The following is a 24,891-nucleotide window of genomic DNA, read 5'->3' on the forward strand; positions in this document are numbered from 1 at the left end:
AGGTTGTCGGCCTGCGTTCTGTAAACTATGGCTGTTCGTCGCTTGCCCGTTCGGTTACTTCTTCTCTCCGGTTTTGCATTGTTCCTTCTCTACTTCTTCTACCTGTACAACCACAAGTCTGAGATAAGGAACTTGGGCTTTGATCACGAATCCAAGAAGACAGATCAGACTATTACTCCAGAGAAAGAATTAGTGGTGGCGAGCTTGGTTGGAGACGATATTTCATGGCTAGACGAATCCTTTTCGGACTGGAAAACGAATATTTATGTTGTCAACGACCCTAACGCATCTTTGGCGGTACCGAAGAATAAAGGCAGAGAGGCTATGGCATATCTGACGTATGCTCGGCACCGCCTATCTGTTTACCCATCTTCTAACAAAGCATATTTAGGTACATCATCGATCGATACCATACTTTTCCAGACGTTGCCGTATTTATACATAGTCTGCGCTACCAGTGGCATAATGAAGACCCTATGTATGGTATGCGAATAACTGCCACCCTAGTTACTTTGGCCTAGGCAAGCAACTAATGGTACCATAGACGGCGTACCTGTTCTACGCTCTCTTCAACTAAATCACGTCCGAAAGCGCGGCTACGTCTCCCTCCGCTGCACCTGGGCTCTCGGATGTCCTGCAGAATTACACCCTCTGTCGCCATCTAAAGGTACGGACGATCGATCCCAGAATGAAGCCGCGTACTCCTCCGTCTTCCGCACATTATTTCCCAACGCTACCGTCCCCGAAGTAGTAGGAGCGCATTGTTCTTCACAATTCGCCGTTTCACGGGAACGCGTGCAGGAGCGGCCGAAGAGCGAATATGAGCGGATTAGGGATTGGTTATTGGAGACAGAACTGGCGGACCAGATTAGCGGGCGGGTGCTGGAATACTCGTGGCATAGTAAGCCATTCATGCCCTTTTTTTATATGCTTTTTTTTTGGAGATTGACTTATCAATTCGCGAAGTCATCATGCAAATGCCTCCAGTCGATTGTCAGCCTGCCGGGCAATGTTTTTGCGAAACTTTTGGGTTGTGCAACCTCACATGCACAGAGAGTGGTTGCCCTCGCGGTGCAGATACTGGTTTGCCATCGAAAGCTTGAGGAGTCTAATTCTATTACTGTATTATTTCATGCACAGAGAGTGGTTGCGATAAGAGATATAAGATTCCTCAGTTCTCCACGATACCACAGGGTTGGCCTGAGAAGGGACCGGGTGAGAACGGATGGCCTGCGCTCGGCTGGAGTGATTGATTTGCAGGACGGATGCGAAAAGCTAGTCTACCGTACACAATATTTCACATTAAGAACGCAAGACCTGCTAAGATGGGAAGCACAAGGCGAATGCCCTTTGGCGCAAAATTTCCACCTCCGAATCTCTAGGACATTCACCAGGAGGGTTTTAAAGTTCAACCTCACATAGATGGAAACCCGTCCGACGTACTGGCAAAATAACGGGACATGAAAACTTCATGGGGCTGACCAAGCGAGAATTCGCCGAACTCAACGGTAGATATGACAGCCAAGGCTCGTCGGGTCGAACGAGTTATAGATGCTCTGTACAGACCAAGATCGTTGTGCAGTAATTAGAGAGATAATTAGAATACATCCAACCTATTTTTATACAAATGTAACCAGATAAAATTCCGTTTTACTAGCTCTTGCTTTGCACACAAAGTGCTATTCCAGTAAGCACAAGCGCCATACCTATCCAGGTGTCTATACTGAGTTAGCAATATTGCTCAAACTAGTTAACGAGGGATGTGAGTTGTACCTCTATTTATCACTTTCCCCTCCGCCCACCACTCCCCTAGCACCGTGAATAGGAAGGCTAAAGAGTTTGTGATTGGCACCGTAAGGCTCAATTCTATATCATCACTTCAATCAGTATGTTTCGATGCTAAAAGCCCACGATGCGCTGCTTGAGATAACCTCCTTATTCTCTTCCAAAGGATATGAAAAGCCACTCACCAGCCTGGCCGATCAACAAAAAAAACCACACACTCCCTGTGACATTACACAATAATGGTATTGCATACGCAGGCCTGCTCAACAGATCCGCCACCGCCCAAAACACTCCCAATATCTTTCTCTTGACCCAGCTATTCCGTGGGTCCGTGACCGACGGACGGGACTTCGGGGTATAATTCAAGGCAGCACGACGCATGAAGGGGGTTGTAAGGCCCCATGCAGCGCCGACTAGGAGGAAACCAAGGACCCAACGGATGATGGAGGGTTGCGGAGGTGGGTGAGGCGCGTCCGGGTCCATTGGGAAAGGATAGAGGGTTTGACTGATCTGGAGCGGAGTCAAGGTGAAGAGGAAGCAAGATATAAATATGATTAGCAAAAAAAGGTAGTGTAGCGGAGCAATGAGCGTAATAGCTTTAGATAGAGCTCTAGCAGCTGGGGAGTTGAGGTTGTCGCCAATAGCGCACGGACGCTAGATATGGACTTCCAGAAGGGGTTCACTCCCCCCAAGAAGGAGCGATTTGTTTAGCGTCGGCATACAACATGCATTTTGGATGAGCTTCTGAGGGCATTCAGAGTAGAATATAGGGAGTAGAATGAGCTGTTGTGAAGAAAAGGGAAACTTCTCATAAAGTCTTCTATACAGTTGTCCGGGTGCTCTAAGCTGCCGCCTTTTCACTGCCTATCCCTTAACCCGCTGGCGTCCTACCTTATCGATAATATGATGGTCCGTGTGCATGGAACACCAAAAGTTCGTCAATCTAGGGCTCCTTATTGGCTGAAGTCTTATCGATAACGTAGCGCCCTAACCAGCGGGTTAAGGGATACCAAGTGGAGCTAACACTCTTTAGAAGAGGTTTAAAACTCTTACGTATATCATGTTTAATTATTTGAATGACCTTAATATTCATGTTATACCGCTTCGTGATGTTCTCATATTCTAAAACACCGAGAGCTTAAATCACCATGAACCACATTAAGCATTCGGACATCCCCAGAATCAGCCTTTTTTACTACGTTATGCACATATTACCCTCAGATACAGCCACCCGAGATATCGAAGCCAAGAAATCGCTCGCACGGTGTTTGCGGTGTTTGAACTTTATTGTGCGGAATATATCACGATCTCTTATCAGATGGAGGGGAACTCATAGTGGGGTTTTGTAGCGGGACCCTACTCGCATTTCCGCCATAAGCATACCTATCACATACATTCTAAGTCGCCTTCCTTGATCCTCAACCTTCCCGTATCTTATAATGGATTCTCAAGAACTATCAGGGCTCACGCCAGAGCAGCTCTCCTTCTTCGATACCAATGGCTATCTCCTCATCCCCGACGCTCTCCGCGCAGACACGGTCTCTACCCTCCTCTCTGAGACTCACAACATGCTGAACGAATTCTCGCTGGACGACCACCCAATGACCAAATTCTCAACCGGCGAAGGCGAGAATGCACACGTAGGTGACGACTACTTTCTTACCAGCGGCGACAAGGTCAGGTTTTTCTTCGAGGAAGGTAAGCTTCCTCAGCCATCCACCGCACCAACCCAAACTCCAAACCCAAACACCACCACTACCACCACCAGAGCTAACCAACTCCCGCAGACGCCTTCTCTAAAGACGGCGAGCTCCTGAAGCCCAAGAACCGCGCCATCAACAAAATCGGCCACTACCTGCACCAGCTCTCCCCGCCCTTCCGCGCCGTCTCGTTCTCCGCCCGCAACGCCGCCATCGCGCGCTCCCTCGGCTTCGCCGACCCCCGCGTCCTGCAGAGCATGGTGATATGCAAGCAGCCGGAGATCGGCAGCGCGGTGCGGCCGCACCAGGACAGCACGTTTCTGTACACGGACCCGCCGAGCGCCGTCGGCTGGTGGTATGCGCTCGAGGACGCGACGATCCGGAACGGGTGCCTGAGCTTCGCTAAGGGGAGCCATAAGAGGGAGCCCGTGAAGAAGCGGTTTGTGAGGAAGGATAGCGGGACTGGGTTTATAGAGAATGAGGGCAGCAGGTTTCCTGAGGAGTTGGAGACCCAGGACACGAATGGAACAAATGGAGTGAATGGGAGCGGGCCTCACTCGCACGCTCAACTCAAGGACGGAACTGGGGCTCAAGAAGCAGAGGAGGAATATACTATTGGGGAGGTGAAAGCGGGTACACTAGTTCTAATACATGGGAACTTACTACATAAGAGCGAACGGAATACGAGTGGAAAGAGCAGGTTTATATATACATTTCATGTTATTGAGGGGGATAATAAGTACGATGAGCGGAATTGGCTACAGCCACCCAGCGAGGGATTCTCGAGGTTGTATATATAACGGGTCAGAGTGCTTAGCTGGTTGGAGAGAAAGTTTGTCAATATCGACCTTTATAGACGGTTTGGCAATCTAATGGATAAGTTGGTGATTAATATTTTTGAGATGTGATTTGATTAGCAGGAGCTATGGTCCTTTAATACTACTACGTCCTTTTAGGGGAATACCCATCCATTCCAGTCGCTCCGACCCATGCCAGGATCAGAATCACCCCCCGTCACCAACCTATCATGCGGCAACAACCGTAAATGCATCAACTGGAAACCTCAAACTTCTCCTTGTCGTCATTCGACGATTCCGGCTTCCCCTTCAAAAACATGGCCTTGAAGTCCGCGTTGGACTTCGCAGGCCTTTTCTCGACGTCTATACTCGCCTCCTTCCTACTGCCGCCTTCTGTAGTTCGTGGGCCACCGAATCCACCTCCACCTCTTTTGAAGCCTAAGCCGCCTTTGCCACCCCTCCGGCCGCTCCCTTGACTAGGTCTGCTAATAGGTCCTGCAGGCATCAAGGAGCTGGTCGTACTCGCCGCCTCTTTCTTTTTCGGAGCGGTGAACTTTTCAACCTTCATGTCAGCTCCCATCTTCTTCATCTCTTCGGCAGTGCCGACGCTTATGTGTCGCCCCGGAGTGATCTCATGGCCATCCAAAGCTAAACTCGCCTTTCCGACATCCTGGACATTTACGAACTCGAGAATAGCTCCAGAATGCTCCGGCATTAGGATTATTTTCTTAAGTGGCCCGTACGGCTCCACTAATGCTCTGATCCTTGCGTCATTGACAGTGTCAGGGATATTCATTAGGGCAATGGTGCGTTCGCGCTGATTAGGGGGGTTGTTGGTGGGGTTGGCTGTGCCGTTGGCACCGTCATGCAGTGTTGAAGGCTCAGGGGATGCGGATTGGATTATGGTGGTCGCATGACGCTTGGCGTTCCTATTGTGGGAGACAGAAACGCTAAGGATACGGGACTTGAACTCTTTCAGGTTCATTTCTGTAGCCGCAGCAGATGCTTCGTCCTGTCACGATCAGTTAGCATTAAATCTGCATGAGAGGATGTGTTGAATTGCTTACCTTTGTCTTGAATACAACAAACGCCACGCCCTTACTCTGCCCTTTCATATTCTTTGGTATCCTCACTGTTTCCACGTCACCAAACTTCGAGAATAGCTCTTTGATTTCATCCTCCTTAGCATGCCAATCAACGTTAGCAACATAGACTTCCCTCCCTTCCTCTATTGCTCCTTCACGAGCCTTTTGAGCACCAGGGTCAGAAATTTTCGCGAGTAGGTGGAGTTTTCCTATTGCTTTGCCATCAAGTCGTGTTGCTGCCTGTGCCTCTTCGGGGGTTGTGAATTGCACGTAGCAGAAGCGGCGATGAGTGTTGAATTTTAATGAGGGGAAGCGGATGTCGATGATCTCTCCATAATCTTCAAAAAGCTTTCGAATATAAGCCTCGTCTGCTTCAGGTGGATAATTCGACACAAAGAGTGTTGCTCCAGCGCCAATCGTTATGTCAATCAAAGCGCCATCGAACGGTTTTGATTGTCTAGTCTGAGCGAAGAGAGCATCTTCAGGAGTCTCGAACTCAACAGTGGCCGTGATGCTATCCTGTTCTGGCTTCATCGACAGACTTTTAACTTTCCCACAATCTCGAAAGAATTGCCGTATTCGAATTTCAGTGGCATCAGACGGCAGTCCCTTGACGATAATACTAGTGTGTTCTCGGTCTCGCTTTGGCTGAGACATTACTGACGATGCTCGCTTGTCTTGCTGGACCACTGGATCTTCAACAGAATCAGCAACATTTAGCTTACTCTTCTTTGTAACCAATCCATTCGTATCAGACTCGGGGTCTCGCTTCCGCTTGCCGCTTCCAGAAGCTTCCTCTCTGCCGATGCTAGGTCCGTCTTGCGGTATGTCTTGCTGCTGTTGCTGTTGCTGTTGCTGTGCGACTGCGGCTGCATTAACCGCTTCTTGTTGCCTCCTCTTTACAACCTGTGCACTAGCTCTTCTTGCCTCAATGATGGCAGTTCGAAGTTCTTGTACAGATTCGTGTTGTTCGCAGTGGTTTAGGAACATTTGGATAATTTGTTCAGGCCAGTCCATTGTCATCACCCTTTTAAGAGCTAGACGTAAGAGAGCGGTTGCCTCTTGAGGAGTACGGAGTTGAGTCCCAGCATTCGACTTCTCCTGGACAGCATGGTTGGACCACATGATCATTTCCCAGATGTAATACTGATACCAGAAGTCATAGCTGTCCCTCTGCTGAAAAATGAGGCCATTCCAGCACTCACGGGCTGCTTCGAGGTTTTCACTTTGAGTGAAGAACTTGATATGAATTCTTTCAAGGCGATACTGCGGGTCTCCTTGGTATTCCTTGCCATACTTCTTTTCTCCATTCTTCTTGACATGCTCAAGTGCCGAGCGAACGCCAACCTCAGCGATATCAGCATCATCTTCGGTAGCATATGCGTCGAAGGCTCTCCGGCGGAGGAAACCACACCATGCAACATAGACTTTAAGCAGCTCCTCCATACCACCAACATCGAGAAGGCCTGTTTGGGTTGCATTATGTTTTATTTTTTCAATCTCCTCGAAGTCGTTCGCCTCTGCCTCCAGAGTAAGAATGCGATGAGACCATAGATTTCCAGACCATGGGCAGTGTCGGTTGGCCCTTTCCAGTACCTGAAGTAGAGGCACACTAGGGTCTCGGTTTTCGATAAGAAACTCAACATGATCCTCCCAAAGTGAGGAATCAGTGGGAAATCGAAGCGTCGCACGCTCAAACAGAGCATTGATTTGGTAGAAGCTGAAAACTCCTTGTTTGCGGCGTTCCCAATCCAGATACTCAGCGAATGCGTACCACTCTGCATCCTTGTCACTAGCCTGTACAGCCTTGAGAATGTTCAGTTCGAATGGCTCCCGTAATGAGTATTGCTTTTTAGCTTGCTTCGCCCTCTGATTCACCTTCACCATGGTCTCCTCATAAGCCGCGTTGTCATAGGTTGAAATGAATGACGAAAACATCTGAAAGGTCTGATCCCAAGTCGCATGCGGTTTGCCGAGCCTGCTCTCGAAAAGGGCCCTAATATTTCGGACCTTCTCAGGTGACGGCCATCTCATCTGATCTTGCATCATGATTTCTATGCATCGATCCCACACAAGGTTACTGTCGTTCATGCGGCCTTGGGTTGCAGCTATGCCACGATCCCACACGGCCATCATCTGTTCCCAGTTGAAGATTTCCTTCCCCATAATCTTATCCTCTTCAGACCATCTTTCCTGCGGATCGATTTCGAAAGCAGCAGTGAAGAGAAAATACATATAGTCGCCATAGAGACGCCATAGAGTAGCGCTGCATGGTTCATCCTGTGTAGCATTGCTGCAAAGCTCCATTATCGAAAGCCGGTCCTCCGTGGTTCGCGCCAGTAACTTCTCGTCCTCGATCCAGTATACCCATAGTTGCTCGCCAACCGGGTATATTTTGTCCATAGCACTGTAGGCTTGACGAAGATCAGGCAGCAGTTCGTAGGTGTATGGATCATTTACTGTCTCGGGAGATTCAGGTGGGTGCACGTGGTCGACGAAGCCCTTGTGGAGTAGAGTGACAAGGCGAAAGTGGGATTCATAATCGTACGAGTTTTCCGTAAGGCTTTGGGCGAGTTCGGTAATAGTCTGGCAGTCTGCTTGGTCAAGGGAGTTGGCAGTATAAATGCGCGGTTTCGGGGGTGCATCAGACATGGCGAGGTCCTTCGCTGAACCTCCAGAAAGACTTCTTGGGATGTTTTGCAGACTGGGAAAGTATAAGTTGAGTTCAAATGCAGTAAATTAGAATTAGAAAAGTGAATGTTAGACTGACCTCACGGAAGGGCGTTGGCTCTGATAGACCTGGGGATCGCGCAAACCACTTGCGCTCTGTCTTGCTGCCTGTTGGTGGTGTTGCATAGAAGCAAGATCTAGATTACACAAGGCATTAGTAAACACCCAACCTGCCTTCATTATGAGTACCTACCTGCAAGAGCATCCATCCCAGGAGTAGATGTTTGACGATGTAACGAAGGGTGCGGAGGCGTCATCCGCGGTTCCTGCATGGATCCCAGTGAGCTTCTTGGATCTAGCGGAGGTGTGCCCGTCGGATTGTGCATAGCGCGTCCATTCGGTACGCTGACCACCCCTGGAGAGGGTATCGCTAAGCCCATTGATAGGTGAGTATGGTAGGCATTGTGTGGAAGTGTCGGGGTAGGGAGTTGGTCTTGGAGCTGCGGCGACGAGGTAATTTGCTGGCTGAGCGAAGACGACGCTCTCCTAGGTGGTGGTTGTCGCAGCGGTCTCTTGCTTGGTGACGGAAGAGGCGATTGCTGCGGCGGCGGAGTCTCTACTGTAGAGTCTTGAGGTGACAAAAGGGAGTTGATGTCCATCTTGCTGGGTGTTTGTGGAGCGTCTACTTGGCTAGAGCCTCACATAGATGTCAGAGAATGCAGCGCTCTACCGCAGAGCTTCGGAAATGTATATGGTGGATTGAGGCGGATGAGAGAATAGCTATGTAGGCATACCAACTGCTTCGAATACTAGCGCGTTAGTTACCAGGGTTGCGGTTAATGAAGCGATGACCCAGGGTGGTATTTGGGAGATGTATTATATGATGCGGGAAAGTAAACTCCATGCAGTGAGGCTTGCAGGGCGGGATCTTTCGCTCGCCAATCGGCGCCAGCCAAGGGCCTAAAGTTAGGGCTGTTTTTGACTTGCGAACAGCAGCGAGCAAAGCCATGTCAAGCCATTTTTGAGATACTCTACCTACTTGGGATACATGCGTGCCGTCCCCAAGCTATGGCAACAAGAACTCAATACAGCCGTGCCTTCCAAGGTTCTTAAACTGACCTAACATCTACCTACCTACATAACGCTTAGAGGGTCACGTGATATATTAGCGTGCTTAGCGACGAGAAAGATTGAAGACAACTAGGTACTATACGACTAACACCTCATGTAGACATACAACATGAGCGTTCGAATATCATCCAAGCGGCTGGCTCAATCAGGTAAGAAAGCACTCCATGCCATTGCAAACAGGACTAGACTAACAGCCCCCCAGCTGCCGCCCTCAATGGCCTCACCAAATCGTCTTCAACCACCACCACTCCCCTCTCCCCCTACCTATGTCGGCGCACTGTCCTCGGCCTCTCCAAGTCTAAACAGCGCAGCCAAGCTCCAGCGGAAGACACAAGCAATCCTGTTCTCGAGGAATTTCTCAAAAAGAAGGCTCAACGCAGCGGTCCTGTGCCGCGCCCGACGATTGCCCAAGGCACTCTTCCACCATCCTCCATATTTGACGAATTACCCGTTGAGAAACCAAGAGGCGGGAGGGAGCAACTTGAACTAGAAGCTGCTGCCGAGAAAAAGCCTTCCGCCGCTGACCGAAAGGTCTCCCTTGACAAAGAACTCATGGCCTCTAAATTGGACCCTGACCCGCGCGGTCGCCGGCGCTGGGAACGGAAGATGGTAATTCGTAGTATCCAACGGAGAGGCAGACTCACCAAGCCGCAATTGTTAAAACGCACCGAACGGGAGAGCTCGTGGAAATCTCCGTTCTTGCCAACCTCAGTGAAGAAACTTACGAAACTTGCAAATCAAATTGCTGGAAAGCCGATTGATGAGGCGATAGTGCAAATGCGATTTAGCAAGAAGAAGGTTGCGCAAGATGTACTGAAGACTCTTAACATTGCACGAGACAAGGCGATTGTCGAACGCGGTATGGGGTTGGGGAAGGCCGAGGGACGAATAGGGGCGCCAGTAGAGATCGAGCTCAGAGATGGAAAGAAAAAGATTGTTACTGATCGAACGAGCATATACGTAGATCAGGCGTGGGTGGGAAGAGGAAGTTATACTGGAGAGTTGGAGTACAGGGCTATGGGCAGAACTTATGTTCTAAAACATCCAACAACCAGTAAGTTGTATCCTACTTTCACATAATTTTACAATGATTCAAGGCTAACAATCTTCTAGATATATCAGTCCTGCTCAAGGAAGAGGCTACTCGCGTTAGAGAGTCCGAGGAGCGCAAAAAGAAGAGGAACAACAGGAAACTATGGGTTCAGCTTCCCGACCGACCAGTTACGGCTCAGCGACAGTACTGTCTGTGGTAATAGGGAAATTTTGCATCGGCTCATCTCACCAATCACACCTTCATACGAAGTTTAGACAAGCTTACAAGTTTCTGTGCCCCGAAAGAAATATTTCGACATGTACACATGAATGTAGATTAAAGCGAGCTGTCAATAGGCATTGTATAATATATCATTTACAATTCTCTTTCCAAGCTTCCTTGAGTATGCAACAAATCTTATGCCGGGTATTGAACCATTCATATCACATTTTTAAAACACAAAGGTACTTTTTCCAATATCTTTCCAAACGCCGTCGCTATGCATTAGTACAGCCAAACCATATAGGGATAGCCCAGACAACCACTTCAGTTCACCCCGCTATCAAGCCCCGGCCATCAGCATCTCCAGCATCCCCTGCGTTGACCCCGCTAGTTGCGAGACTTCCACATTGTCAAGAACTCGCTCACGTAGTCGCTCCACAAGCGTATCGATTTCCGCCGACTGGCCCAGCTGCTCGGAGTAAATGTCTAGCACCATCAAAGAGACATCTGAGGTGAGTCTAATTATGCGAGGGTCACCGATGGCTTTATTCAGCCACTTCAAGATTGGCTGAAGAGTTACCTCGTCGCGGCCTTTCAATGCAGTTCGGAGTGCAGAACGGTGGCGAAGGGCTGTGAGGAGAGTGATTACTTCCTGACGATGAGTGGGTACCTGTAGGCGTGTTCAATTAGATGGTTAAGAATGCATCCATAATAGAACGGAAACGGAAACTTTTGTTCTTACCTTTGACTCCAACACCAAATCTAACGCCTTCTCATACTGGCCTTTTCTCAGAGCGCGCTCCCACTGTGACCCAGTCTTGATTTTTCCCCTGGCATTCCCATCAATCACAATATCTGCTCCTTCGCCTGTGTAATCTTTTCCGCGTGTCCTCTTCTCCCAGCCCCGCCCTCTCTTTTTACTCTGGCTCTTGTCATACTCTTCGATCTTTCCCTCTATCAAAGCCTGCATCTCCTTCTCTCGTTCCCGTGCCTGCACCTTCTGTTGCCCAGACAGCCTTGTCTTAACGGACAAGAGCCCTGACTGCATGCCTATCACCAAATGTTTATCCTCCCTCGCAGATCCTGAGCTGATTACATTGAGTGAGAGTATCGGTGACGGGTATTTGAAACCGGCCACTACATTCCATGCGCTCGTCTCAAAAACTTTCACATGCCCATCCAGCCCCCCACTCAGTAACCTTGTGCCATTACCCGCTAACGCCAAGCTCGTCACCGTCTTCTGATGGTTCCTTAGTAACTGCACTGGCTTCGCAGCAATCAGGTCCAACACCGCAACCTGATTATCACTTGCTGCAAGTACTGTCGTGCCAGACGGCAGCGGCAGCACTGCTTCAACCGCCGCAGAGTGCTTGAAAACCATCACGGCTTTCCCTCCTACCCTTGGGTCCCATAGCCGCACCGTCTGATCGTAGCTACCACTCACAATCAGTCTTTCCGCCTGCCCAGACATGAAGCTACCACTCCGCACATAATCCTGATGACCAAGAAAAGTTGTAGTGCTAGTATCAGAAGGAAGGTCCCACAGCCGAACGGTTGTGTCGTCGCTCGTGCTCATCAAAGTCGTAAGCTCGAACGGGTGCCAATTCGTAACCCACACCGGCTGCTTGTGCTCCTTCCATGTCTTCAAAATTGCGCGCGAATTTATATCGAAGGCCTGGACCGCCCCGCTGTCGCCTCCAGCAACAAGAATCCGCCCATCGCGCCGGATGTTGCCAGAGTGCGCTACGTCGTCCACATTGAACCGACTGATTGTCTTCAGGAGTTTCCGTGTGCGTGACGAGAATATTTGAACTCGGTTACCAGAAGTTACTGCAAAGGTTTCTGGGGGCGGAGCGGTGGTGAGTGCAGTCGATGGTGGTGGGAAAGAGATATGCGTTATGGGATTCGAATGCTGCGATGGGAGGAGGAGCTGGTTGGAGAAGGAATGCCAGTATTTCTGCTCAGGAGTGAGGGTCGCAGGCCCCGCGGGTAGCTTTATGGGCTGAAGGGGCTGAACTTCTGCTGCCATTGCTAGTTGCGGTTTTTCGGGAACTGCAATCGTCCAGATATTTTTCAAAGAGATGCCGAGGTTTCGCCGTCTACTATACCTTTGTAATCCTCGCTAGAGAACTCCACCTCTTTATTAGCCGCTACTTTAGTTAAAATACCTGCCGCTTAAAGCGCCGCCTAAATAGCCGCGGTAATTTTAGCGTTTCTGATATTAGTAGACGCGTTAATAGGTGCAGTAGCGGCCTTATATTTAATCATAAGATTAACCTTCTAAGCCTTCCTTACGTACATTAACTATGCTTATTCTGTAAGGGATATTTTATCCCTTACTCGGGTGCCATCGCCCGAGGGCTGCTTAGGGCCTAGCTAGGCTTGGCACCTCCTTATAAGCATCTCAGGCTAGCAGCCCTCTCACTCTCCTCATCGGTTCGTCTCTGTATGAGGCTATGCCTATACTCTTTACCGTATCGTCCTCTCTTCCATCGACTCTCCTGTGACTCGTGCTCGGCTTGCCTGTTCCCTACCGTACACCTGGGTAATATGCCTCATATATTCCCTCTACTTTACGCTATTCTATATCGTTTACTTCTTTAAGTATCATAAGATCCTTTAGACTTAACAACGTAATAATAGTAGTTAATTAAATAGGCTAGAAAGAATAAAGGCCGTAATATTTATTGGCTCAATACGTATTTTAGGTAATAAACTCTTAGTATTTAAAGGCTCTAAATAGGATAGCTAGAACGTCACTAAATATCTTTACAGTATCGGCGTATACGATTATATTTAAAATAAAGGTTTAGAGATCTTTAGGCTATTCTATAATAGTAGGTGTCGGTATAGGCGGTATAGGTTTAATAAGGTCTACTTCTTTAGGCGCTTTAGAAGTATTCTTTATAGTATTCTTAGGTGCTTTGGCTCTCCTCCTATGCGTTATAACGCTAACTAAAATAGGAAATAATATGGACTTTAAATAGCTTCAAAAAATAAGCGACGGCGATATATTAGCATGGAGGATGCATGGCATTATGCGCGAGTACAGAAAAAATGTTTAAACAGGTGAGGATTCGGTAAATTTCTGTAGTTTATCATGGCTTCTGACATTTGATAGTCTTTTTCCGAAGCGATTGTATAATTCTTCGCTAGAGTTTTAGCTACGTCCACAATTCCTTCAACTAGATACTCCAATACAATAGTAATAACCTAACCAAAACTGCGTATCACAACCGCTGCCATCTGTACCTAGCACCTGATTCCATGTGTAGAGCTGAGTCGTGGTGATGCTATTCCTCTGCGCAAAGAGCTAGATCTTCCGTTAGCGGGACAGTAATTTAGATCAAGTAGAAGGCACTCACCGAACAGAAATCCCCATCTTGAGTCTGAGCAAATTTATTACAATTCGAAACGACGTTGTTATCCTGGATTGGCGATGGCAAGGGCACGGCGGATGTAGTGGTTGCAGGGAATGTGGGTGTGCTGCGGGTGACGGTGTTGTCAGTTGTGCCGACGCAGTAATAATAGTCTGTGAAGCAGAGAAGAGCAATACGTCAGCTTTGATTTTCTTCCAGAAAGGGGAGTGCAAGTTTAACATACTCAGCCAGAAGTTCTCCGAACAATCAGCCGAGATTGCAGGATTCCAGGCGTGGAACTGAGCGTCGGTAATGAAGAATTGGTCCTCGACGGAAGAGCATGAATCACCTGATTTGAGCATGTAGTAGTTATTGCAGTTTGACGGAATTCCTGAGAGCGTTGGACCTGGCGCTCCCGGAGGCGCGGTTGTTGTCGGAGCTGACACTGTGGTGGACGCACTTGTCGGGGGGATATAATCGGGCGTACGGACACAGTAGCGGTAGTTGAGCCAGAGGTTCGAACAATCGGACCCTACGGCAGGATTATAAGCGAAGAATTGGGCGATGGTCAGTTGGTTCTCATCCAAGATGGTTTGACATGTGTCTGGAGCTACGGCATCGTAGTATTGGGTGCAATTTGGCGCGGTGCCATCCTGAGTATAAAGTTAGCAACATAGGCGTATGAGAAGCAGCCGTTTGCATACTCGAAGTGGCAGTTCGACAATTGGGACTTGTTGATCTGGTCTGGTGTTCCCGGACCAGCGAGCACAGTAGCTCAAGCCAGCCTGAAATGTGCAATTTGGGAGGCTTGAATTCCCAAGGCCTTTGAGGGATTAGCAACTGACAGGCCTGATGGATTGAAACTTACTTGGGTTCCAGAAAGCAAGATCTACAGCCGTGACAAGATACAGATCTGCTACAAAGTCGCACACGGAGTTATAAGTCGTGATATTCAAAGCTTGCAGACTTTGATAATTGTCCCCATCAAAGTACGACACGCAATCAGAGCGTGTACCCTCTGCTAAATTTCTTGAATTATTGAAAGGCACGGGTACATAGGTTGCGGTCGGCAGTGTAGAGTAGACTTGGGTTCCTGTAATTGCGGTGACTGCAGCGGATGTGTAGCCCGGCCTTCCACTATATGTGTTAATATCTCCAACTGGGGCAACACAATAACTCTCCCCGGCAAACAGGTTAGTGCAGCTGCTCAAAGTAAGTATCCCAACGTATAGTCACTTTGTCTATAAGAACTCACTTTGAGTTTATAGCAGGGTTCAGAAAAATAAAGTCGTCCAAGCTGATCCCAAATTTGATAACGATGAGGTTGCAATAGTCACCCTGTTCCACGTGGTAGTACTGCCCGCACTTCGGGTTTGTTCCATCTGCAACATCAGTTGGTGCCGGAGCAACCGTGGTAGGAGTAATTGGAGCAAGTGTGGTAGATCCCGTGGGTGCGTTATATGGTTTTCCAGGAGCATTGATACATATCTCTGATCCATTAAGGTTATTGATGTTGTTACAGCCAGCATTAATCACCTAAATTAAGTTAGTTCTGAGAGATCTTAGGCAGACAGGGAGAAGCGACTCACTAGGTTCCATGCCTTCAGCTGAGGCACCGTCACATTGTTTGCTTGAGCAATAGCTATACAGGTATCATTTTGCTTCACCGTGGTGGTTTTACAAGTATTAACCAGGCATAATGTCCCAGAAGTAGGAAAGTCGGCACAGTAGGCATTCAGATTATTATCCGTAAGGAGCCATCCAGTCCCGATCTGCTGTGACTTTGAGATTGAGTAGCATGTGTCGCCAGAGTTGATAGCATAAGTCTTCCCCACACATGTTGGCACAGGTGTCGGCACTTGGGCTGTTGTCGGGAACGTTGGTATTGTAGTCGTAGTGAGAGGCATGCCAGAAACTTTGCAGCTAGAAGTCTTCGAGGAATACACCGAAGCAAGCAGCGGGCCATCGTAATATGGAGATCCGGCTTGAAATCTTAGACTTTCGACGAAGCAAAGATCGCATGGCGAGGGCGGTGTGGTAACATTGACTTTCCCACCGGTGACTGGGTCTTTGCCTAAGGTACATTAGTCCAAAGCATTCGTGGGATTTTGGGAAGCATAGCTGAGAGAGTAGGGATCTGCATACCATCTGGATCTGAAGCTGCGGCTGCTTGAGCGGCAACAATATTACAATATCGTCCGGAGTCCATAAGGCAAGTGAGGTTGTATTGGTAGCGAATTGTGTCTGGGATTATAGCCAAAGGCATGAGGTAGTCGTCATATCCATTCCAACTTTGACCAGCACAAGCTGTGGTCACGTCCGCTTCGTACTTTGCTAGTGCTGCATCGCAATGTGAAGTGCATACTCTTTGCAAAGTTGTTTCGGGATAGTAATTGCCATACTGGAGGCCCATGACAGAGGGACTGCAGTTGACATCGCTGAGGAGAGCATTGGAGCAGCTCACGGTCAGATTGGTGGGAATGGTGGAATTATCGAAGAGTGGAGCTCCATGGGCGATAGAATAGATAGTAAAAGCAACAACTGAAAGAAAGTTTAAGGAAGACGAGCGACCAAAAGGACCGAAGAGTAACATCTTCAAAAGAGCGACAAGAAGGATTTGGAGGAACGACGACGGAGTGAGGACTGATTCTGAATGAAGGGGTGCATGTCGTTCTTGAAAATTAAGCAGAGCTCACTCAGGTATCCGAAGTGGGAAGTTCGCACACAACCAACAGGAGAGATCCATGCCACGTCCAAATTAAAATCCACAACAGGAAGACTAGTCTATCAGCCCAAGTAACACAAACTACAGTCAGATGGTCAGAATAGATCAATCGTATAAGCAAAATTCAGGAGAATATTGATTCTAAATCAACTAGGCTCTTCCGAGTGGGGAGTTGTTGCGGGAAAGAAGCCAAGCCTGGGCTCCAAAGCTTGACTATATTCCGCTGGCGCCATCACGTGGAGGTAGTTAAGCTGTTCCCCCATCTCCGATAGGTGCGTACTCAGCATTCGTAAGCATATTTCAGGGATGAGCTTGCAGTAATGTCGAATTTTAGGAAGGTGGGGTAGATTGCCACGCTGAGGTAAGCCGTTCCTGCAGTAGCGCCACATTTCTTCCTGGGGTTAGGTACTTGTTTATTTTAGTACCTGTTTATTAAACCACGATGGCTTTACACCAACAATTTGAGTCAGTTTGCTAACAATGTTAACCAGTGACTCGCCATTACCCTAGATTTTGCACTAATGATAGGGGCTGTCCCTATCTTTTGTACCGCTAGCTTGGTTGAGTGGTCAGCCACTGAGGCTTATTCATCTATTCCTAGGTCTAAACCCTGAGTTACCGCGGCACAGCAAACAACCCGCTCACACAATGCGGTACTTGATAGTCTTGGAGCCTTGGCTGAAATGCAAGGAACCACGCAATATCCACTGCTGAGGATGGTCTCAGTCATACGCTCTCTGATACATATCTCTGATATCCTGAAATCCGCCCGCAAGTTGCTTCGATTTTGATCCTCCTCTTCTCTACACTCCTTATATAATTTCACCTCGCGCCTGAGTGAATGAGTGAGATCTGCGAAAATGTTTAGCAGCCAGCTCGAATGCCTTTCGTTTGCATACGTTGTTGCCCTTGTCATTCCTTACTTTCTTTTATTCCCACTTCCGGTTCATGCACATCCTAGAATATATGGTGCACCAAAAACGAATATACTACCGCGATCTGCCATCGGCCTGATTGAAGAGGATCTTATTTGTCACGCGTCGAATATTTCGTGAGTTGGGACTCTACACTCGCTTGAACCGCTTCTGATCCGACTCTTAGGTTTTTCGATTACTCCGCGAAAAAGCGGGTGCCTGAGAATGCTCCAACCTGCGCATTGCCTCCGGCCCATCTCCTCCTTCGCCGAGATGAGGATTATAGCTGCTCCGAGTCAAAGCCTTGTTCTAATGTATACTCAAAATTCCCATTGAGGTTTATTTGTCCCTTTTTGACTGTATAATAGGGAGCGTGCTGCCCGAAAGCGACCGGGTTCTGTAACTATGGACCAGAGGTTTGTTCAACCACAGCGTTCAAGTCATAAGATAGCACACTAAACCCCAAATAGGCCTGCGGCACAAACGGCCAGTCCCCGAATGATGTTTGTTGGAGTAATTGCGACGCTCATGCCGAATGTGGCATCAACGCTAAAGTGCCTGGGACGAGATGCCCATTGAATGTCTGCTGTTCACAATATGGATTCTGTGGAATGACGGACGACTTCTGCATGAAAGGCCCTGATGCTACAACCGGTTGTCAGTCAGATTGCGACCAGCCTGGATCGGGTGGCTCGGGCGGTGATGTTCAATCTCGTGTCATTGGTTACTATGAGGCATGGGCCCACGACAGGGCTTGCAGTGGGATGGACTTCAACCAGATTCCCGTGTCTGCGCTGACTCATCTCTACTTTTCATTTGGATATATTACTCCTGGGGATTTCAATGTGGCGCCAATGGACGACCTATCGGTCTCTCTTTTCAGCGATCTCACCGCGATAAAGGCCCGAAACAGCGATCTGAAATGCATCGTAGGTGCCCTCCGAGCGCTGTTGGTAATTACTCTAAATTAATCCACTCAATACTAATATACAATTCTCTTCCACAGGTAGCACTTGGCGGCTGGACATTTAACGACAATGGCACTGCCACCCAACCAGTTTTCTCTGATATGGTATCGACTCAAACAAATCGTCAGAAGTTCATCCAGAATCTATTCAGCTTCTTGAGGGAGTTCGCGTTTGATGGTGTGGATTTTGATTGGGTAAAAGTGACCGCATTATAGTTGATCTGGTTAGGACTGATCGAAAGAAAGGAATATCCAGGAGCTCCTGACCGCGGCGGGAATGCAAATGACGGTGCTAATTTTGCCGAATTTCTCAAAGAACTGCGAGATGCAATCGCACAGCAGCCAGTTCAATACATCGTTTCATTTACAGCACCCACAAGTTACTGGTATCTTCGAGGATTCGATTTGGCAGCAGTCCAATATGTTGATTTTGTCAACGTTATGAGCTACGAGTAAGTCAGAGCATGAACCTGTGTAACTCCTCCATTAAAACCTAGCAGCCTCCATGGTACTTGGGACTCAAACAACCCCATTGGGAACCACGTTCTCGCACACACCAATTTGACCGAAATCAAGCAGGCATTGGATTTAATGTGGCGCAATAATGTGGACCCAAAGAAGATTAATCTTGGGTTAGGTTTCTACGGCCGCTCTTTTCAACTGTCCGACCCTTCGTGTTGGCAACCGGGCTGCTTGTTTCTTGGAGGCGCATCCCCAGGGCCATGCACTGTAAACTCCGGCACCCTCTCGTACAGGGAGATTATGCAAGTTATAGAGCAGAACAAACTAACCCCATACTATGATCAGACTAACGCAGTGAAATACATTGTATGGAATAATGACCAATGGGTATCATACGACGACAAAGATACCTTTAAGGTGAGTTTAAGGGCACCATTTTTTGGGATTAAACTATGCAGGACATACGTTGACACATTAAAGCAAAAAATCGACTTCGCAGACAGCCTCGGGCTAGGAGGTCTCCTCATTTGGTCCATCGATCAAGACACTGACGATCTCCAAGCACTCTCCGCCGTCCTAGCTCCTAAGCAACTGAATGTCTTTGCTGCCAAATCGGGCGATCAGAGCTATTGGCAAGATGCAACTGCGCAGGACTGTTACGTCACGGGATGCGGTGGATCGTGTAATCCCGGCTTTATAGGCGTGACTAAACAGCCTTGCGGCGGTGCTAAGGCGATTACTCGCCATTCGACGGAGCCTGACAGCACACTCTGCTGCCCCATCTCAAGTGTTCCGGACACTAGCAAGTGTACTTGGCGAGGTACGGCCTCTTCGTGTAACGGACAGTGCCACCCCGGTGAGGTTACTATGGAACTTAATAGGTGGGGCTCCGGGGACTACTGCGAAAGCGGTAACAAGGTCTACTGCTGCGAAGTTCCTGGGGCTAAAGATACCGGATGCTACTGGACAGGCACTGGGGGACAATGTAATTCCGGAGATGAGCTTATGGTGAGTATTGCGAAGCTGGTATTACTGACCGAGACTAATTTATTCTAGACTTTTGCTGGCACTTTTCTCTCAACTGTCGCCGATATCGTCGGTATTTTCGGCGGCTTATTCGGGCAAGCTTTGGCCGATGTACTTGATCAGTATGACATGGATCACCAAAGATTATTCTGCTGCCCAGCGAATGAGGCTGCTAAGTGGAAGAACTGCGCTTGGCATGGTCAACCCGGAAACTGTGACGACGACCACTGTGACGTTGGCCATCAGGTACAGCTCGCCACCGATGCGTATGGTTTAGGTCAAAGCTGTGCGCCTCGTTTCGAAAGACAACGGGTATTCTGCTGTGATCCTGCGAAAGACGGCGAGCAGCTTTTTCCTCCTGTTCCGCTGGATCATCTTTTCCCTAATCCACCCAGTGGCGACGGTGTGGACACCGATTTTGAACTTCAAGTTGACAATACTTGGGGTACTGGATCAGCTCAGACAGGCGACACGGATCCGAATGATGCGTCGTTCGCGTTTGTTATCCTTACATCGCCAGAGGAATTGCAGGTTTCTCTAGACAAGCGAGATTCACCATGGGAGTTGTTCGAGTGTAACGATGCTGTAAGAGAAGGAGAGCATACGATTAAGATGATCTGCACAGATGACTCTGAAGAAGATAGCTCTGGCTGTGGAAAAATCCATCTCGGACATGGTGCACCAGGGACAATCTTGGAAATGCCCAAGGGCTGTGGGCCTGGCAAGTACGCAGTCGCCAAGTCATTGACCCCATCAAGTGACCAGAACCTTCCGAAGCATCTTGTAAAGAGATATCCTCACAATCCCACCGTGTACGACCTGACGTTTGACTACGATTTCAGACGAGTCCCGAGAGATTTAGGCGATACACAGATGCGAATCGATTTTAGCAATGAGGTAGGTTATTGGGACTCTGTTGTCGAAGCCGCAGCGGGGACAAAGAAAGCAAAAAGATCTCTCGATGACTACGGGCGAAACCACAAACGTTGGCTTGAGGATGAATGGCGAGACGATCTGCATCATGAAGGGCTTAGCAAGGAGGAGCTCCATAAAAGATGGTTCGGCAGTGACATTATCGACTGGATCAAGAGGCTCCTTTCCACAGGGGTGTCCCCTTCTCATACCCACAACCTGGATGAGACTTTCACAGCTATTCTGGTCCGGGAGGAATTTGAGTGCCCTGTAGGCGGCGTCACCGTTCGCGCGAATGTTCTCGCTCAAGCTCAAGGGCACGTGCAAGTTTCTACTACGTTTGGTCTGACTATTATTACAAAGTTGTCCTTGCCATTGGATCTTAGCCAGTCATATTTGTATTTCGCCAACAAAGGGAAGGTTGAGGCAATATTTACCATGGATGCGTTGGCGCAGGTTCAATACTCATCTGGGGACAAGGTATGTACGAGCTCTTAAGGATCGGAACATACTAAACTGTAGTGCAGGAACTCTTCTCAATCCCGATACCTGGAGCATCATTCTCCGTTCCAGGAATAGTGAAGGTCGGTCCTGTTTTCAGCCTCGTAGGGCTCCTCGAAGCCCAGGTAACCTTTGCTGGGCACTTGGAATCAAAAGTAGAGCTGGCCTCGTGGAATGTCCGGCAGACCTTCCCTGACCAGGGCGGTGATTATGTTCCTACGGAGATAGGCGATGCCCCAGATCATACTGGTACAGACAAGATTGGACAGCCGACTTTTGACTTCTCCGTCTCGGCCAAAGGAGATATCACCGCTCATCTCAAACCGACCTTTTCTTTCGGTATTAAATTTCAAGACACCTGGAACGTCGATCCCTGCCAGGTCCAACTGGTGGCAGATGGATATGTCCGGCTATATGCCGAAGCGCAGGTATCAAGCAGCAACCCCAATTGTCCGTTTACGTACGGTGTTGACGTGGGTGCTGATCTCTACGCACACGTTGATGCTCCATCAGGTATGGTTACATATTATTTGATTGAAATTTTTCAATGGCACGAGTCTAATAACACCCATTAGTGTTCGGATGGAACCTCGGCGTAGACCGATTTGACATTGCGAAAGTACCGGCTGTACAAGTTATTCCAGGCAAATCTTGCCCAATAGAGCAGAATAGGTCACAAAGAAGGGCCTTGTCCCTCGAAGCAAGCTCCTCACCCTCTGACAATCTCTGGGCTCTTGAGAACTCAAACAATTACTCGGAATCTTATCGTTCGCTAGGCAAACGCGATGGTCAAACATACGGCCCAATATTTATTTTAAATATCCAGGAGCGATTCTGTCCCAAAGATCCAAAATCGGTCAAGACCACGTGCAATTTCGCCAGGGGCTTTGATGATTCTTACCTGGACAAATCTGATTCTTCAGCTAAGAGAGATCTTCTAATGGATTCTGCGTCATCTTACCAGGGGAACGATACTACCGATAACCCATTCGCGGTTCTGCATCATTGGGAGAAGCGCAACCCTAAAAAGATCAACTATTGCGCATCTGGATTCAATGGTATTGCTATATCCCCGGATTATTACTCCTCAGGAGAACAGATGAGGAGATACCCGGCTACTCCGGTGTATGGACCCCAGAATCCCGATGATTGTGAGCCATTCAATCACAACTGCTAAAAGACACCTTTTCTTAACTTATTCTCGCAGGTGCAAACATGAATTTCGTCCTGCAACAGGCTACGCCTACAGATACAAGCATTTATAGCACCGAGCATATTCTCGAGTTCCAAATGCTACCAAAGTTCTTCGATTACATGAATACAAGGTCAAACACGTGGCCAGATCCTTTAGACCCTTCCCCAACGGCACGTCAAGTAGGATTCTGTGAATATTTCTGGGTACGTATTTTTCGAAGTCGAAATCTACAATGCAGAGTGCTTCGCCAATGAATTATTAGTATTTTGCTCACTGTGTATTTTTAGCTCTGGTATTCCAATACGAACGTAAATTTCCCAGCCGGTACTCAGCCTGAGGCCGGATTAGGAACCCCATATTCGGCATTGATGCTTCAATTTCCGTCCAAGCAAGATTTCACAGCTGACTGGATGCTTCTGATCCAAACGGTGAATAGCGTAAAAGAGCGGGTATGTTCCCCTCCATGAAACTCCTGCATACGTATTCACAAGTGTTCCCTCTAGATGTGGAGCGGTGATGCTCTCCGAGCGGACAAGGTCATGGAAGACTTCATTGGTATCGGAGACCAAGGCGATGTTATGGATGCGTGCGCGGTCATCAAAAGTGTGGCATGGGCTCTGCAATACCATGTTATCGCTAATACAATCCTCACCCGCCAAGTCTTGCGCATCCGGGATATGTTTAATTTGATTGACAACACGCTTTTACCTGGATTGAACATACAAGGAAGAAGACAGTACCAGACTATCGGCATTGGAGCCTTATGGCAGTCTTGGATGCATGATAGGGCTATTCTAGCGAAAACAAGGGCAGAAACCTTCACAACGAGATATTTGAACACCATTACGGCCTGGTATGATCCTATCAAGAATGATCCTACCGCGGGCGTACCAGCGAAGTTTGCGGAAACTTATACCAACCTTCAGCAATTGGTTACTCAGCAGAACGGGGCTTGGACTCCGGGCTTTTAAGAATATGTGGCGTGTTGGAGATGATGGTGTGGCTGTGCTGCCTCGATGGACCTTAACCCGTCCGGGAGGAACGAGCAACTAAATGTAAATCTAGTAATATAGATTATCAAAGAATTCTCAGAGCGCGTTCCATTTCCTGAGTCATTGCTATCCAAAGAGCGCGTTGTAGAGAATCTCTCAGTGGTGCCGCTACTTACGATGTGACTATGCCCTACGTAACTCTCTAAAGCTAGTACGGCTAGCAGGTAAACAAACATTTAAGTCCAGGGGTGCCATAATTGTATTAAGAGTCCTTTATTATGCTCTCGGCGAAGCATAAATTTCTTATAAGTAAAAGAGGGGTCACGTGTTCTCGCTGACAGTAACGTCTTAGCCACCCGATCGAGCCACCTACCAAAGTCTACTAATCTTAATCTTTTATAACTCTATCGCCACTATACCTATTTAGCTGGAATTTTAAATATAAACTTTTTAAAGTATATATAGTTAAAATATATTATAAAATTAATATCAAAATTATAATTATTATTAAAACTAAAATTATTCTTTTAAAAATTACTATATTAACTTAAATATATAATTAATTTTAAAACAAATTAAATAAATGGAAAGTTTTTATATATAGATAGCTGTATTTAAATTTTTATTTAAATATCTTTAATAGGGGTGGAGTTATAAAAGGTTAAAGTTAGTGGATTTTGGTGTATTTTGGGGTGGCTCGACTGGTGGGGTGGCTCGAGCGGGTAGCTAAGACGTTAGTGATTGCCAGATCACTGACTAGGCGGAAAGCGGAATAAATATCGATTGCTCGAGAAGGCCCGTGAACCGTCATGTGCACGTCGCCGAGCTCGAGACTGCCCAACTACCCCTACTAATAGTACTTATATACTTTAAAAAAACAAAGTGCAACTTATCTTATAAATTAGACGCTCCGTAGTAGAATTTCAGCCAAACTCAGTTAGATCAGCACGTACTTGGTTACGGGGCGGGATACGTTTGTATTTACTTCCTATCCCTTGCACCAATAATAACGTCCTATAAAGTGTGGTCCGTGCGCACCAATTAAATAAGGGCATTACCAGAGTCTTAAATAAGAGAGAGGACTGAATGGAGGTAGTGGTTCAGGCTCCGACAGTGGCTTTCTGCCACCTGATTTTTGGGAACAATATATTAAGTAGGCCGCATGAGGTCTATATCATTGGATATACGGTTGCACACCATTTTGGTGGTGTATTTAATCGTTACTTGACGTGGGAAAATTCTTGACCGCGTGCACCCATCGCAAAGGATATGCTTATCCCTTAACCCGCTGGCGTCCTACCCTATCGATAAGATAATGGGTCCGTGTATGCATTACCAAAAGTCTTATCAATAACGTAGTACGTTAATCAGCGGGTTAAGGGATAGGTGTTGCCCTAGTAGTAACTAAAATTTTT

At 47.8% G+C, this 24,891-nt stretch overlaps 8 protein-coding genes across 8 annotated transcripts; 4 read left to right on the top strand and 4 right to left on the bottom strand.

Annotated features, from left to right (window-relative positions):
- Positions 1 to 27: 27 nt before the first annotated feature.
- K441DRAFT_689222 (uncharacterized protein) lies at positions 28 to 1,253 on the top strand (the record flags this gene model as incomplete). The annotated part of the gene is made up of 5 exons (XM_067652278.1): positions 28 to 338; positions 392 to 483; positions 545 to 901; positions 967 to 1,056; positions 1,141 to 1,253. 5 exons carry the CDS (start codon positions 28 to 30, stop codon positions 1,251 to 1,253), a joined length of 963 nt encoding a protein of 320 aa, XP_067500316.1.
- A 400-nt stretch (positions 1,254 to 1,653) lies between these two features.
- Positions 1,654 to 2,268, bottom strand: K441DRAFT_642527 (uncharacterized protein; the record flags this gene model as incomplete). The annotated part of the gene is made up of 3 exons (XM_067646695.1): positions 1,654 to 1,718; positions 1,774 to 1,866; positions 1,971 to 2,268. 3 exons carry the CDS (start codon positions 2,266 to 2,268, stop codon positions 1,654 to 1,656), a joined length of 456 nt encoding a protein of 151 aa, XP_067500317.1.
- Positions 2,269 to 2,847: 579 nt separating this feature from the next.
- On the top strand, positions 2,848 to 4,372 carry K441DRAFT_707527 (phytanoyl-CoA dioxygenase). Its single transcript, XM_067653729.1, has 2 exons — positions 2,848 to 3,483; positions 3,573 to 4,372. The coding sequence occupies exons 1-2, from the start codon at positions 3,225 to 3,227 to the stop codon at positions 4,283 to 4,285; spliced, it is 972 nt and encodes a 323-aa protein (XP_067500318.1). The 5' UTR covers positions 2,848 to 3,224; the 3' UTR covers positions 4,286 to 4,372.
- On the bottom strand, positions 4,360 to 8,908 carry K441DRAFT_617178 (uncharacterized protein). Its single transcript, XM_067645782.1, has 4 exons — positions 8,291 to 8,908; positions 8,138 to 8,234; positions 5,350 to 8,071; positions 4,360 to 5,294 (listed from the first exon to the last, which is right to left on the bottom strand). The coding sequence occupies exons 1-4, from the start codon at positions 8,694 to 8,696 to the stop codon at positions 4,536 to 4,538; spliced, it is 3,984 nt and encodes a 1,327-aa protein (XP_067500319.1). The 5' UTR covers positions 8,697 to 8,908; the 3' UTR covers positions 4,360 to 4,535.
- A 369-nt stretch (positions 8,909 to 9,277) lies between these two features.
- K441DRAFT_680056 (ribosomal protein L22) lies at positions 9,278 to 10,421 on the top strand (the record flags this gene model as incomplete). Its single annotated transcript, XM_067651333.1, has 3 exons — positions 9,278 to 9,317; positions 9,371 to 10,222; positions 10,282 to 10,421. The coding sequence occupies 3 exons, from the start codon at positions 9,278 to 9,280 to the stop codon at positions 10,419 to 10,421; spliced, it is 1,032 nt and encodes a 343-aa protein (XP_067500320.1).
- Positions 10,422 to 10,539: 118 nt separating this feature from the next.
- K441DRAFT_642535 (U3 small nucleolar RNA-associated protein-like protein 15) lies at positions 10,540 to 12,479 on the bottom strand. The gene is made up of 2 exons (XM_067646696.1): positions 11,166 to 12,479; positions 10,540 to 11,093 (listed from the first exon to the last, which is right to left on the bottom strand). Exons 1-2 carry the CDS (start codon positions 12,450 to 12,452, stop codon positions 10,764 to 10,766), a joined length of 1,617 nt encoding a protein of 538 aa, XP_067500321.1. The 5' UTR covers positions 12,453 to 12,479; the 3' UTR covers positions 10,540 to 10,763.
- Positions 12,480 to 13,490: 1,011 nt separating this feature from the next.
- On the bottom strand, positions 13,491 to 16,669 carry K441DRAFT_707531 (carbohydrate-binding module family 50 protein). The gene is made up of 8 exons (XM_067653730.1): positions 15,928 to 16,669; positions 15,372 to 15,856; positions 15,038 to 15,318; positions 14,651 to 14,985; positions 14,487 to 14,605; positions 14,027 to 14,435; positions 13,789 to 13,955; positions 13,491 to 13,736 (listed from the first exon to the last, which is right to left on the bottom strand). The coding sequence occupies exons 1-8, from the start codon at positions 16,373 to 16,375 to the stop codon at positions 13,605 to 13,607; spliced, it is 2,376 nt and encodes a 791-aa protein (XP_067500322.1). The 5' UTR covers positions 16,376 to 16,669; the 3' UTR covers positions 13,491 to 13,604.
- Positions 16,670 to 17,197: 528 nt separating this feature from the next.
- Positions 17,198 to 23,602, top strand: K441DRAFT_642541 (glycoside hydrolase family 18 protein). Its single transcript, XM_067646697.1, has 14 exons — positions 17,198 to 17,558; positions 17,609 to 17,735; positions 17,790 to 17,837; positions 17,892 to 18,350; positions 18,428 to 18,583; positions 18,635 to 18,840; positions 18,889 to 19,267; positions 19,331 to 19,858; positions 19,907 to 21,268; positions 21,316 to 21,802; positions 21,865 to 22,440; positions 22,497 to 22,687; positions 22,772 to 22,933; positions 22,988 to 23,602. The coding sequence occupies exons 1-14, from the start codon at positions 17,368 to 17,370 to the stop codon at positions 23,453 to 23,455; spliced, it is 5,340 nt and encodes a 1,779-aa protein (XP_067500323.1). The 5' UTR covers positions 17,198 to 17,367; the 3' UTR covers positions 23,456 to 23,602.
- The last annotated feature ends 1,289 nt before the right edge of the window (positions 23,603 to 24,891 follow it).

This window comes from Cenococcum geophilum, assembly GCF_001692895.1.
Source record: "Cenococcum geophilum 1.58 unplaced genomic scaffold K441scaffold_44, whole genome shotgun sequence".
Lineage (NCBI taxonomy): Eukaryota > Fungi > Ascomycota > Dothideomycetes > Gloniales > Gloniaceae > Cenococcum > Cenococcum geophilum.

What these genes read in the sequence shown, in the direction of transcription:
- K441DRAFT_707527 (XM_067653729.1), top strand. Translation starts at nt 3,225, where the DNA reads ATGGATTCTCAAGAACTATCAGGGCTCACGCCAGAGCAGCTCTCCTTC. An exon ending in CAGGTTTTTCTTCGAGGAAG is followed by an intron (nt 3,484 to 3,572) that starts GTAAGCTTCCTC and finishes CAACTCCCGCAG; the next exon opens with ACGCCTTCTCTAAAGACGGC.
- K441DRAFT_617178 (XM_067645782.1), bottom strand. Translation starts at nt 8,696, where the DNA reads ATGGACATCAACTCCCTTTTGTCACCTCAAGACTCTACAGTAGAGACT. An exon ending in TGGGATGGATGCTCTTGCAG is followed by an intron (nt 8,235 to 8,290) that starts GTAGGTACTCAT and finishes TGTGTAATCTAG; the next exon opens with ATCTTGCTTCTATGCAACAC. An exon ending in AGCCAACGCCCTTCCGTGAG is followed by an intron (nt 8,072 to 8,137) that starts GTCAGTCTAACA and finishes ATACTTTCCCAG; the next exon opens with TCTGCAAAACATCCCAAGAA.
- K441DRAFT_642535 (XM_067646696.1), bottom strand. Translation starts at nt 12,452, where the DNA reads ATGGCAGCAGAAGTTCAGCCCCTTCAGCCCATAAAGCTACCCGCGGGG. An exon ending in ATTTGGTGTTGGAGTCAAAG is followed by an intron (nt 11,094 to 11,165) that starts GTAAGAACAAAA and finishes ACACGCCTACAG; the next exon opens with GTACCCACTCATCGTCAGGA.
- K441DRAFT_707531 (XM_067653730.1), bottom strand. Translation starts at nt 16,375, where the DNA reads ATGTTACTCTTCGGTCCTTTTGGTCGCTCGTCTTCCTTAAACTTTCTT. An exon ending in AGCTGAAGGCATGGAACCTA is followed by an intron (nt 15,319 to 15,371) that starts GTGAGTCGCTTC and finishes AACTTAATTTAG; the next exon opens with GTGATTAATGCTGGCTGTAA. An exon ending in AACCCTGCTATAAACTCAAA is followed by an intron (nt 14,986 to 15,037) that starts GTGAGTTCTTAT and finishes TACTTTGAGCAG; the next exon opens with CTGCACTAACCTGTTTGCCG.
- K441DRAFT_642541 (XM_067646697.1), top strand. Translation starts at nt 17,368, where the DNA reads ATGTTTAGCAGCCAGCTCGAATGCCTTTCGTTTGCATACGTTGTTGCC. An exon ending in ACACGTTGATGCTCCATCAG is followed by an intron (nt 21,803 to 21,864) that starts GTATGGTTACAT and finishes AACACCCATTAG; the next exon opens with TGTTCGGATGGAACCTCGGC. An exon ending in ACCCCAGAATCCCGATGATT is followed by an intron (nt 22,441 to 22,496) that starts GTGAGCCATTCA and finishes TTATTCTCGCAG; the next exon opens with GTGCAAACATGAATTTCGTC.